The sequence below is a fragment of the Mesocricetus auratus genome, unplaced genomic scaffold (genome assembly GCF_017639785.1).
Source record: "Mesocricetus auratus isolate SY011 unplaced genomic scaffold, BCM_Maur_2.0 Super-Scaffold_100009, whole genome shotgun sequence".
NCBI lineage: Eukaryota > Metazoa > Chordata > Mammalia > Rodentia > Cricetidae > Mesocricetus > Mesocricetus auratus.
In genome coordinates, this window is record NW_024429193.1 from 75,779,469 (window position 1) to 75,793,628 (window position 14,160).

Genomic DNA, 14,160 nt, shown 5'->3' on the forward strand with positions numbered 1-14,160 from the left:
TAACCAAACAAATGAAGGAAACAAATCAAACAGTTGAAGGACTGAAAGCTGAAATAGAAACAATAAAGAAAACACAGAATGAGGGGATGCTGGAAATAGAAAAGCTGGGTAAACGATCAGGAACTACAAATGCAAGTAGCACCAATAGAGTACAAGAGATAGAAGAGAGAATCTCAGGTGTTGAAGACTCATTAGAGGATATACAGTCGTCAACCAAAGAAAAATCTCAAAACCAACAAACCCCTAACACAAAATATCCAGAAAATATGGGACACCTGTGAAGAAGCCAAACCTGAGAATAACAAGTATAGAAGAAGGTGAAGAAATACAGCTCAAAGGTACAGAAAACATATTCAACAAAATCATAGAAGAAAACTTCCCTAACCTAAAGAAGGATATGCATATGAAAATACAAAAATCTTACAGAACACCAAATAGGCTGGACCAGAAAAAGAAGTCACCTCACCATATAATAATCAAAACATCAAACCTAAAGAATAAAGAGAAAATATTAAGAGCAGCTAAAGAAAAAGGCCAAGTAACATATAAAGGCAGACCTATCCGAATTACACCTGACTTCTCAATGGAAACTATGAAAGCCAGAAGATCCTGGACAGATGTCCTACAAATGCTAAGGAAACAAGGATGCCAGCCCAGATTACTATAGCCAGCAAAGCTTTCAATTACCATAAATGGAGAAAACAAAATATTGCATGACAAAGCCAGATTTAAACAATATATATCCATGAATCCAGCTACACGGAAAGTACTAGAAGGAAAACCTAGGCCCAATGAAGATAACGACACTCACAAAGACACAGGCAATAGATAATCCCACTTTACCAAACACCAAAAGAAAAAGGGAGAACCTACACAATAACTCCACTACCAATAAATCAAGCACAAACAAGAATCATCAATCAATGGTCATTAATATCCCTCAATGTCAACGGTCTCAACTTGCCTATAAAAAGACACAGACTAGCAAAATGGATACAGAGACAGAACCCATCCTTCTGCTGCATGCAAGAAACACATCTTAACATAAAAGATAGGCGTTACCTCAGAGTAAAGGGTTGGGAAAAGATTTTCTAATCAAACGGACCCAAGAAACAAGCGGGCATAGCAATCCTAATAACTAACAAACTAGACTTCAAAATAAAATCAATCAAAAGAGATGAAGAAGGATATTTCATATTCATCAAAGGTGAAGTCCATCAAGATGAAGTCTCAATTTTGAACATCTATGCCCCAAATACAAAGGCACCTACCATTCATGAGAGAAACATTACTAAAGCTCAAATCGCACATAAAATCTCACATAATAGTAGTAGGAGACTTCAACACTCTGCTCTCACCACTAGACAGGACCTCCAGACAGAAACTTAACAAAGAAACAAAAGAAGTAATAGAAGTTATGACCCAACTGGGTTTAAGAGACACCTATAGAACATTCCACCCAAACACAAAGGGATATACCTTCTTCTCAGCACCACATGGAACCTTCTCTAAAACTGACCACATAACAGGAAACATAGCAAATCTCCATAGATACAAACAACTTGGAATAACCCCCTGTTTATTATCAGACCACCATGCATTAAAATTAGAATTCAACAATAACACAAATTGCAGAAACCCTACAAACTCATGGAAATTGAACAATGCACAATTGCACCATCCCTGGGTAAAGGAAGAAATAAAAAAAGAAATTAAAGACTTCCTGGAATTGAAAGAGAATGAAGACACAACATACTCAAACTTATGGGACACTCTGAAAGCAGTGCTGAGAGGAAAGTTCATAGCACTAGTGCCCACATGAAGAAACTGGAGAATAGTCACACTAGAGAATTAATAGCACAGCTGAATGCTCTAGAACAAAAAGAAGCAAACTCACCCAGGAGGAGCAGATGCCAGGAAATAATCAAATTGAGGGCTGAAATCAATCAAGTAAAAACCAGGAAAACATAGAGAAGAATCAATGAAACAAAGAGTTTGTTCTTTGCGAAAATCAACAAAATAGACACACCTCTGTCCAAACTATCCAAAAGACAAAGAGAGCATGCTAATTAACAAAATCAAAAATGAAAAGGGGGACATAACAACGGACACTGAGGAAATCCATAGAATCATCAGGGCATACTTTGAAAATCTGTACTCCACAAAATTCGAAAATTTAAAGGAAATGGACAATTTCCTGGATAGTTATCACTTTCCAAAACTAAATTAAGAACAGATAAACAATCTAAACAGACCTATAACCCCTAATGAAATAGAAGCAGTCATCAAAAGTCTCCCAAACAAAAAAAGATTCAATGCAATTTCTATCAAAGTTCCGGCACAATTCTTCACAGACCTTGAAAGAACAATAATCAACTTTATATGGAAAGACAAAAGGCCCAGGATAGCCGAAACAACCCTATACAATAAAGGAACTTCAGGAGGCATCACCATACCTGACTTCAAGCTCTATTATAGAGCTATAGTCCTGAAAACACCTTGGTATTGGCACAAAAATAGACAGGTAGATCAATGGAACCTAATTGAAAACCCTGATTTTAACCCACACACCTATGAACACTTGATTTGTGACAAAGAAGCTATAACTATACAATGGAAAAAAAGAAAGCATCTTCAACAAATGGTGCTGGCATAACTGGGTACTAGTATGCAAAGGACGGCAGATAGATCCATGTCTATCACCTTGTACAAAGCTTGTCCAAATGGATTAAAGATCTCAGCATAAATCCAACCACACTGAAACTCTTAGAAGAGAAAGGGGGAGATACTCTTCAACAAGTTGGTACAGGAGACCACTTCCTGAACATAACACCAGTGGCACAGACACTGAAATCGACAATTAACAAATGGGACCTCCTGAAACTAAGAAGCTTCTGTAAGGCAAAGGACACAGTCAACAAGACAAAAAGGCAGCCCACAGAATAGGAAAAGATACTCACTAAACCCACATCTGACAGAGGGCTAATCTCCAAAATTTACAAAGAACTCAAGAAGCAAGTCTCCAAAACACCAAATGATCCAATTAAAAGGTGGGGTACAGAACTAAATAGAGAATTCTCAATAGAGGAGGCTAAAATGGCCAGGAGACACTTAAGAAAGTGCTCAACATCCTTAGCCATCTGGGAAATGCAAATCAAAACAACTTTGAGATACCATCTGACTCCTGTCAGAAAGGCTAAAATCAAAATCACTGAAGACAATTTATGCTGGAGAGGATGTGGAGATAGGGGAACACTCCTCCACTATTGGTGGGAGTGCCAACTCGTACAGCCACTTTGGAAATCGGTATGGAGAGTACTCAGGACAATGAGAATCAATCTACCACAAGACCCAGCAATTCTACTCTTAGGCATATATCCAAAAGAGGCAAATTCATACAACAAGGACATCTGTTCCACTATGTTCATAGCAGCATTATTTGTAATAGCCAGAACCTGGAAGCAACCTAGATTCCCCTCAACTGAAGAGTGGATAGAGAAAATGTGGTACATTTACACAATGGAGTATTACTCAGCAGAAAAAAAAATAATGAAATCTTGAAATTCACATGTAAATGGATGGCACTAGAAGACACCATCCTGAGTGAGGTAACCCAGTCACAAAAAGACAAACATGGTATGTACTCACTCATATATGGATTTTAGACATGGATAAGGATAGTGCCAGTCTGCACTTCCACTGACAGAGAGTCTGGGAAACATGAGAGAGATATGCACGGTACCCCAGAGAAGAGGAATGAGGCAAGATCTTGTGAACAGATTGGGAAGAGGGCAAGGGGTGGGGGGGAGTGGGAGCTGGGAAGGAGAGAGGGTGAGAAGAGGAAGAGAGAGTAGGTCATGGGGGAACAGAAAGGTTGAGTGGGGGGTAGAATAGGGGGAAGAGGGAATCATAGGTTAGAAGACAGATCTGGCACCAGTGAGACTTCTAGTGATCTAAAGGAATGACACCAACTGGCAAGCTAAGCAATAGTGGAGAAACCACCTCGAATGCCCATTCCTGATAATGAACTTGATGTCTATAACCATCCATGTGCCTTCATCCAGTGACTGATGGAAGCAGAGGCAAACGCTGACAGTTAAACACTGAACTGAACCCAAGGAACCCAGCGACAGAGAGAGAGGAGCGATGAGCAAATTGGCAAAGAATGGGCTGGCAAAACCAGCAGAGACAGCTGATCTGAACAGGGGAGAGCTCTTGGACCCCAGACCAATAGCTGGGAGGCCAGCATGGGACTGATCCAGACCCCCTGAATGTGAAAGTCAGTGAGGAGGCCTGGGCAGTGGATCAGTGTTTATCCCTGGCATACAAACAGACTTCGTGTGTCCATAACACAAAGAGAGATTCTTTCTCAGCCTGGACTCTTAGGGGAGTGCCTGGACCCTGTCCTGAGTGAAATGACAGACTCTAGATATCCCCTATGTGGAAGGAAGTGGCGATAGAGTGGGAGGCTTGGGGGAAGGTTGGGGGGTGTGGGAGGAGGGGAGGGAGAAGGAACTGGGATTGATATGTGAAATAAGCTATTTAAAATTTAAATAATAAAAGAAAAAAAGAAATGGAAGAAAAAGCAAATCAAAAAATGCAAGAAATGGAAGAAAAAACAAACCGAAAAATAAAAAAAAATGCAATAAATGAATGAAAAGACAATGCAAATATTGCAAGACACAATTCAAACACTGCAAGGGTTAAAAACTGAAATAGAGACAATAAAAAAACAAAATCTGAAGGAAGGCTGGAAATAGAAAAGCTGGGCAAACGGTCAGGTACTACAGATACAAGCATGGCCAACAGAATACAAGAGATGGAAGAAAGAATCTCAGGTGTTGAAGATACACTAGGAGAAATTGATTCATTGACAAAGGAAAATCTTAAGTCCAACAAATCCCTAACAAAGAATATCCAGGAAATATGGGACACCTTGAAAAGACCAAACCTAAGACTAATAGGCATAGAAGAGGGTGAAGAAAACCACCTCAAAGGGGCAGAAGACATATTCAACAAAATCATAGAAGAAAACTTTCCCAATCTAAAGAAAGACATGCCAATGAAGGTACAAGAAGCTTACAGAACACCAGATAGAGTGGACCACAAGAGGAAGTCCCCTTGCCATGTAATAAACAAAACACCAAATATATAGAATGAAGAAAGAATGTTAAAAGCAGCAAAGGAAAAAGGCCAAGTAACATAAAAAGGCAAACCTATCAGAATTACACCTGACTTCGCTAATAGGTACTGGATAGATATTCTACTAACACTAAGAGACCATGGATGCCAGCCCAGACTACTATACCCAGCAAAGCTTTCAATCACTATAAATAGAGACAACAAGATATTCCATGACAAAACTAGAGTCAAACAATACATATCCACTAACCCAGCTCTACAGAAAGTTCTGGAAGGAAAACTCCAACACAAGGAAGTTAACTACAACCAGAAAAACATAGGCATTAGAGAATCCCTCTCTACCAACAGGCAAAATAAAAAAGAGGTGGAATTTCACATATAATTCCACCAGCAACAAACATTCCAAATCAAAGAAGAATGAGCAATCAATGGTCATTAATATCCCTCAATATTAATGGTCTTAACTCGCCCATAAAAAGACACAGGCTAACAGAATGGATTTGAAGACAGAATCCATCCTTCTGCTGCATACAAGAAACACATCTCATCCTCAAAGACAGAGTTAAAGGTTGGGAAAAGATTTTCCAATCAAATGGACCCAAGAAACAAGCGGGGGTAGTAATCTTAATATCTAACAAATTAGACTTTACACCGGGCGTTGGTGGCTCATGCCTTTAATCCCAGCACTCGGGAGCACAGGTGGATCTCTGTGAGTTTGAGGCCAGCCTGGTCTACAAAGAGAGTTCCATGACAGCCTCCTAGACAATACAGAGAAACCCTGTCTCGAAAAACCAAAAAAAAAAATTAGACTTTACAATAAAATCAATCAAAAGAGATGAAGCAGGTCACTTCATACTCATCACAGGAGAAATCCAAGAAGATGAAGTTTCAATTCTGAACCTCTATGCCCAAAATACAAAGGCATCCATGTTTGTAAAAGAAACCTTACTAAAACTCAAATAACATATGAAGCCCCACACACTTATAGTGGAAGACTTCAACAACCTACTCTCACCACTAGACAGGAATACCAGACTTGAAATTAGCAAAAAGCAAAGGAACTAATAGAAGTTATGACCCAATTGGGATTAACAGACATCTATAGAATATTCCATCCAAATAAAAAAGAATATAGCTTCTTCTCAGCACCACATGGAACCTTCTCAAAAATCGACCACATACTTGGCAACATAGCAAACCTCAACAGACACAAAAAAAATTGGAATAATTCCATGCATCTTATCAAACCACCATGCATTAAAATTAGAATTCAACAACATAAATTGCAGAAACCCTACAAACTCCTGGAAATTGAATAATGCACAATTGCACCATTCCTTCGTCAAAGAAGAAATAAAAAAAGAAATTAAAGACTTCCTAGAATACAATGAGAATGAAAACATAACACACCGAAACCTATGGGACACTTTGAGAGCAGTGCTACGAGGGAGGTTCATAGCACTAAGTGCCCACATGAAGAAACTGGAGAATAGTCACACTAGAGAATTAACAGCACAGCTGAAATCTCTAGAACAAAAGGAAGCAAACTCACCCAGGAGGAGTAGATGCCAGGAAATAATCAAATTGAGGGCTGAAATCAAGAAAGTAGAAACTAGGAAAACAATACAAAGAATCAATGCAACGAAGAGTTGGTTCTTTGAGAAAATCAACAAGATAGAAAAATCTTTATCCAAACTTACCAAACAGCAGAGTATGAACATGCAAATTAACAAAACCAGAAACGAAAAGGGGGACATAACAACAGACTCTGAGGAAATCCAGAGAATCATTAGATCATAGTTTGAAAACCTGTACTCCACAAAATTTGAAAATTTAAAGGAAATGGACAATTTTCTGGATAGATATCACTTGCCAAAATTAAATCAAGAACAGATAAGCAATTTAAATAGACCTATAACCCCTATGGAAATAGAAGCAGTCATCAAAATCTCCCAATCAAAAAAAGCCCATGGCCAGATGGTCTCAGTGCAGAACTCTACCAGAAATTCAAAGAACAGCGTATACCAATTCTGCTCAAAGTATTCCACACAATAGAAGCAGAAGGGTCTTTGCCAAACTCTTTTTACGAGGCCTCAATAACTTTGATACCCAAGCCACACAAAGACACAACTAAGAAAGAGAACTTCAGATCAATATCCCTCATAAACATTGATGCAAAAATATTCAATAAAATACTGGCAAATCAGATCCAAGAACACATCAAAACAATCATTCACCACGATCAAGTAGGTTTCATCCCAGGGATGCAGGGATGGCTCAACATATGAAAATACATCAATGTAACCCACCATATAAACAAGCTGAGAAACAAAAATCACATGATCATCTCACTAGATGCTGAAAAAGCCTTTGACAAAATCCAACACCCCTTCATGATAAAGGTGTTGGAGAGATCTGGGATAACAGGAACATACCTAAACATAATACAAGCTATATACAGCAAACCAAAGCCAATATCTAACAAAATGGACAGAAACTTGACACGATTCCATGAAAATCAGGAATAAGACAAGGCTGTCGACTCTCTCCATACCTTTTCAATATTGTACTTGAAGTTCTACCTATAGCAATATGACAACAAAAGGAGATCAAGGGGATAAGCATTGGAAAGGAAGAGGTCAAACTTTCACTATTTGAAGATGATATGATAGTTTACTTAAATGATCCAAAAAACTCTACCAGGGAACTCCTACAGCTGATAAATACTTTCAGCAAAGTGGCAGGATACAAGATCAACTCACGAAAATCAGTAACCCTACTATATACAGATGATAAAAGGGCTGAGAAAAAAAATCAGAAACATCACCCTTTACAATTGCCACAAACAACATAAAATACCTAGGGGTAATGCTAACCAAACAAGTGAAAGACCTGTATCACAAGAACTTTGAGTCTTTAAAGAAAGAAATTAAAGAAGACATCAGAAAATGGAAAGATCTCCCATGCTCTTGGATATGTAGGATCAATATAGTAAAAATGGAAATCCTGCCAAAAGCCATCTACAGATTCAATGCAACCCCCATTAAAATCCCAGAGCAATTCTTCACAGACCTTGAAAGATCAATAATCAACTTTTATGGAAAAACAAAAGACCCAGGATAGCCAAAACAACCTTATTCAACAAAGCAACATCTGGAGGCATCACCATCCCTGACTTCTAGCTCTATTATAGAGCTGTAGTCCTGAAAACAGCTTGGTATTGGCACAAAAATAGACAGGTAGACCAATGGAATGGTATTGAATACGCTGATATTAACTCATACATATAAGAACATCTGATTTTTGACAAAGAAGCTAAAAATATACAATGGAAAAAAAGCATCTTCAACAAATAGAGCTGGCATAACTGGATGCTGGCATGTAGAAGAATGCAGATAGATCCATGTCTATCGCCATGCACAAAACTTAAGTCCAAATGGATTGAAAACCTCAACATAAATCCAGCCACATTGAACCTCTTAGAAGAGAAAGTGAATGGTACCCTTGAACAAATTGGTACAGAAGACAGCTTCCTGAACATAACACCAGTAACACAGACAGTGAGATCAACAACTAATACATGGGACCTCCTGAAACTAAGACGCTTGTGTAAGGCAAAGAACACAGTCAGCAAGACAAAAAGGCAGCCCACAGAATGGGAAAAGATATTCACTAAACCCACATCTGACAGAGGGCTGATCTCCAAAATTTACAAAGAATTCAAGAAGCAAGTCTCCAAAACACCAAATGATCCAATCAAAAAGTGGGCTATAGAACTAAATAGAGAATTCTCAATAGAGGAGTCTAAAATGGCTGAGAGGCACTTGAGAAAGTGCTCAATATCCCTAGCCATCTGGGAAATGCAAATCAAAACAACTCTGAGATACCATCTTACTCCTGTCAGAATGGCTAAAATGAAAAACACTAATGAAAGTTTATGCTGGAGTGGATGTAGAGAAAGGGGTACACTCCTTCACTGCTGGTGGGAGTGCCAACTTGTACAGCCACTTTGGAAATCAGTATGGAGATACCTCAGGAAAATGGGAATCAATCTACCACAAGACCCAGCAATTCTACTCTTAGGCTTATATCCAAAAGAAGCAAATTCATACAACAAGGACATCTGCTCCACTATGTTCATAGCAGCATTATTTGTAATAGCCAGAACCTGGAAGCAACCTAGATTCCCCTCAACTGAAGAGTGGATAGAGAAAATTTGGTACATTTACACAATGGAGTACTATTCAGCAGAGAAAAAAAAAAAAACAATGGAATCCTGAAATTTTCAGGCAAATGGATGGCACTAGAAGAAACCATCCTGAGTGAGGTAACCCAGTCACAAAAAGACAAACATGGTATGTACTCACTCATATATGGATTTTAGACATAGATCAGGGGAGTGCCAGCCTACAATCCCATGACCAGAGAGTCTGGGAAACAGAACCTTTAACCAATGACTGATGGAAGCAGAGACAGACACCCACAGCTTAACACTGAGCTGAACTCAAGGAAACCAGAGACAAAGAGACCAGAGAACTGATGAGTATAGGGGTCAAGACTGGGCTGGTTTAACCCCCAGAAACAGCTGACCTGACAAGGGTTAGCTCTTGAATCCCAGACTGATGGCTGGGAATTCAGCATGGGACTGATCAAGATCCCATTAATGTGGGTGTCAGTGAGGAGGCCTAGGCAATCTATTGGGCCTTGGGTAGTAGATCAGTATTTATCCCTGGCTTCTGACTTGGGCTCCATAGCCCCAGCCTATGTGGATTCTTGGCTACTTGAGAGCCCGGTACTCAGCAGCCAAGAGTTTATTTGCACAGGCTGTGACCCCCAGCTCCGTTTGCCGCTTCTGGGCTGTTACTAAGGCGGTCTTGCGCCCATCCTGAGCTAGCCGTTCTGTGGAGGGGGTGAAGCACTTGGCGAAGCAACCGTAGCTGAGTCTGGTCGCTGAGCTCCACCCGCTGTGAAGCCAGCCACGAGTGAAGGACAAGTTCTTTTCCGCAACTCTGAAATCGGGAAAGGTCGTTCTGTGGGCTGCGAAGACTTACATGACAGGAAGATGAGGCGGAGGATGGAAAGGCTCACCAGTGCTCCCCGTAAACCGGCAGGGAACCGTTTCCTGCGAGGTTGTTAGACGGGCTTGCAATTTTAAAAGAATGAAGGAAGAGGGAAATGTGGGTTATGTTCTAAGGACTTGACCCAGTTCGGCATGTATTTTTTTATAGTTTATTTATTGTTATTTTATGTACATTGGTGTTTGGCCTGCATATATGTCTGTGTGAAGGTTGTTAGTTACCATGTGGGTGCTGGGAATTGAACCCAGGTCTTCTCAACCACTGAGCCATCTCTCCAGCCCCATGATTTACTTTTTAGATTTGATTGTAACTGTACACACACACACACACACACACACACACACACACACTGCCCAAGTCACTGAAAGTGTAAACTGAAAGAATATAATCCATGCCGGGCTGTGGTGGCGTACGCCTTTAATCCCAGTACTCAGGAGGCAGAGGCAGGAGGATCTCTGTGAGTTCGAGGCCAGGCTGGACCGATAGCCTCCAAAACGATACAGAGAAACCCTGTCTTGTAAAAAAAAAAGAAAAAAAGAAAAAAAAGAATATAATCCAACTATTTCATGAGGCTTAAAGCACATCTTTAAGGGGAAAAAAATGACTTAGTGAGGTGCTAGACACTTTTAATCCCAGCACTCGGGAGGCAGACGAAGGTGGTTCTCTATAAGTTCAAGGCCAGCCTGGTTTTCTGAGTGAGTCTCACTCAGAAAACAAAACAACAGAAAAAGTGGAATACTGCTTAGAATTTTAAGGTTTTTGTTTAAAAGGCAGTTGATTGTGCTCAAATTCTTGTCCATAAAATAGATCCAGTTTTAAAAGCTGCAAGAAGCCTAGAACACTAACAGCGAAAAGAGTGGCCAAGGTGCTTTTTATCAACCAAGCTGTTTTCTTACTCTAATCATGAATATTATGCTAATGAAAACCTTCCTTGCCAAGTTAGCTCTGGTAGACTGACAGCAGTTATAGAGACCCTACTGATAGCTAGGAGGTGTCCACGTCGGCCAGGGTGTAAGGCAACAGTCCCATGATTATTTCACCAGCAAACGCTTTAGGTGCGAATGAATATGGCTCAGACCACTGAGAAAGCGAACGAGCCGGCGCACTGCTCACCTGTGACGACCATGCGCTTTCCCACCGTCTCAGAGAGCGGCTCCCGGTGTGACAGAGACATGCTGAGGTTTGAAACTGTTTGCTGCAGTTACCGCCTGAATGTCCTCAGAGCAGTGAGTGCGCCAGAGTGCCAAGGACGGAGTCTCTGCTCTCCCTGTCTGTGACCTAGGCTGGCTGGTTGCTAAGGCTGCTTTATGACAGGAGGAGCAGATGTTCCCTGCGCCAGAGCTCCGTATTCCAAGAGCAGACACAGCTGCGGTGTGTCCAAGGGCTGGACTCCACCACTGTCCCTTGTCTGCCCACGTCCAACCAGACGAATGGCGTCCAGGAAGTCCTAGTCTCCAATGTCTTTCGGCATTTCTGAAGAACGTTCTACAGGGGCAAATTGGGGATGTTCCGGGGAGAAAGAGAAATGCTAAGCATGGTTAAACACATTTGGAAGACACCAGAGAAGACAGAGGGTGCCTGCCCTGAGACAGCTAGACTACACAGCCACACATGCGCCAGGACACTCACATGATGCTTCCCATCTCACCACTCAGTGCTTCCAAACAGAACTGATTCCCTTCCCCAGTGAGGACACCTGGAGTCAAACCTTTCTGGTCTTCCCGGCCCTCCGGGTTGCCCTTTCCTTTGACTCAGGCCTGCTCTGTACTTTTCTTTGCCACCATGCTGGTTTACTGTTGCAGAACCTTCTGTACTCCTCCGGAGGCTACCCAGTCCTGATGACTGTGATAAAAGGTACTGGATCATCACAGCACATCTCTCTGAAAATACTCTGTCCGCGAAAGAACCGTTGTCCGAGGTACCCAAGTTTAGCAATTTCTTAGCATAAGACCGGTGTCACTGCTCTAGATAGAGGCGGTGGGACCTGAGAGAATGGAGCTGATAAACGAGGAGGACTAGTCTCACGTAATAGCCAACTTTATTCAGGCTTAAGAAGCGTCACCAGGGTGAACTGTGCAATCATAATCACAAGAAACAACAAGGCAGCTGTTTTATTCCATTGAGGCATATAAACAAAAAACAATAGCCAGTTGTAATGAATAATCTGATTTCTATCCACTACACCTGGGAAGAGCCCAAAAACACATTCCAAGAACAATTCCATGTTCTGAAGAAACTGGGCTCACAGGACTCTTGTCTTGATTTCTCACAGGCATTCAAAATTCTCCTTACAGGACTCCTCCATTCTTGGACCGCATTCCGACAGACTGGGACTTAAACCCCATGTGCGGTGCCACACATCTGTAATCACAACATTCAGGAAGTGGATGCAGGGGGATGAGTAGTCAGTCCATGGTCATCTTTGGCTACATAGTAAGTCCAAGGCTCGCTTAAGATACACAGCACCCTGTCTCAAACAAAAAACTAGGATTGGAGGGTGGACTACAGGAACCAGCCCCTTGGGTGTCTCCTTGTATTTTGTTGCTGTATTATCCAGGTTGGTCTTGAACTCCTGGACTCAAGGGATCTTTCTGTCTTAACCTCCCAAGTCACTAGGACTACAGATGCACTACTACTACGCATGACTCATTTGCAGTTTTAATAACATTGCAAAGTGAAAAGGATGGAGAAACCTAAATTAAGAAAAGTGATTATGGACCTGGTGTGATGGCTTGGAGGTAAAAAAAAAAAAAGCACTAACTGCTCTTATAGAGGACCCAGGTTCAATTCCTAGCATCCATATGGCCACTCACAAGTGTCTATCACTCCAGTTCCAAGGGTATCTGATGCCCTCTCTGGCCTCTTGGGCACAAGGCAAATATATAGCACACAGACTTACATGCAGACCAGACACTCATACATATACAATAATTGAATTTTTTGAAGTAATTTCAATAACGTAAACAGAAAACAAATAAAAATAAAAAGATCGTGGCTTTTGTTTGAGAAACTTCCAGTAAACCATTATGGGGAAGGAAGCTTCCACACCGACTCGAAGACTTGCAAAGTTTCCGAGATTTAGGGTTAGCAACCAGAACGCTGAAGGGGAGAAAACAGAGGCTGCAGCGAGCTTTTCTCTTTGGGATGATACACCAGGACAGCCATGTTTAGGTTCATTTGTTGCTTATCTCAGTTTTTAAGGATTTTCCTAAAAAGTTTATAGTTAAAGGGAAATATTTACATGGCTCATAAGTGAAATTCTTAAAATAAGGAATATTTTTTAAAATCCTCTACATTTATCCTTGCTAATTACATAATCTCTTCTTTTTCAGGAGCATTTCTAAACTACAACCACAAATACACACGTACGGGGATACAGAGACATATTTATGATCATATCCCTCCATCTGAAAAAACTGTGATACGCTGAACATACTTTTCATACTTTCGTAGTATATCTGTGGGTCATTCTTCTTTATACAGCATGAGGTGAAGTTAGTTCTCATTTTGTGGGTACAACCAGAATATATTCAGTGGAATGCATTTGCCATAATTCACTCCACTAGTGCATTATTAGTGATCACTCGAAGTATCCCTTTTTTGTTTTGTTTTTCTTTCACAGACAGTGCCATAATGTAGGCGCAGTTTTCTGTCCCACCAGCCCACTCCCGAATAACCACACGGAAATTTCTCATTAATTGTAAATGCTCCATCCATAGCTTAGGCTTGTAACTGACTAGCTCTTACAAGTTAAATTAACCCATAGTTCCTTTCTACACTCTTCCATGTGGTGGTACCTTTTTCACTATGGCACGCTCATCTTCTGCTTCCTCTGCATCTGGCTGGAGACCCCTTCTTCTTCCCAGCATCCTCTCTGCACCAAAATCCTGCCTAGCATGGGCCATTCAGCTTTTTATTTAAACCAATCAGAGTGACAAAT

The 14,160-nt window shown here is 40.8% G+C and overlaps 1 protein-coding gene and 1 long non-coding RNA gene across 2 annotated transcripts in view; one reads left to right on the forward strand and one right to left on the reverse strand.

Moving 5' to 3' along the window:
- Window positions 1-11,498, reverse strand: part of CUNH4orf45 (chromosome unknown C4orf45 homolog) — a 136,612-nt gene extending 125,114 nt beyond the window's left edge. Inside the window, exon 1 of the mRNA XM_021230682.2 lies at window positions 11,334-11,498. Within this exon, the coding sequence (XP_021086341.2) occupies window positions 11,334-11,394 (61 nt within the window). The 5' untranslated portion in view covers window positions 11,395-11,498. The remainder of the gene's footprint in view (window positions 1-11,333) is intronic.
- Window positions 11,499-11,546: 48 nt separating this feature from the next.
- LOC121142464 lies at window positions 11,547-13,749 on the forward strand. The gene is made up of 3 exons (XR_005879515.1): window positions 11,547-12,138; window positions 12,515-12,653; window positions 13,553-13,749. It is a non-coding gene; the product is annotated as an uncharacterized LOC121142464 (long non-coding RNA).
- The last annotated feature ends 411 nt before the right edge of the window (window positions 13,750-14,160 follow it).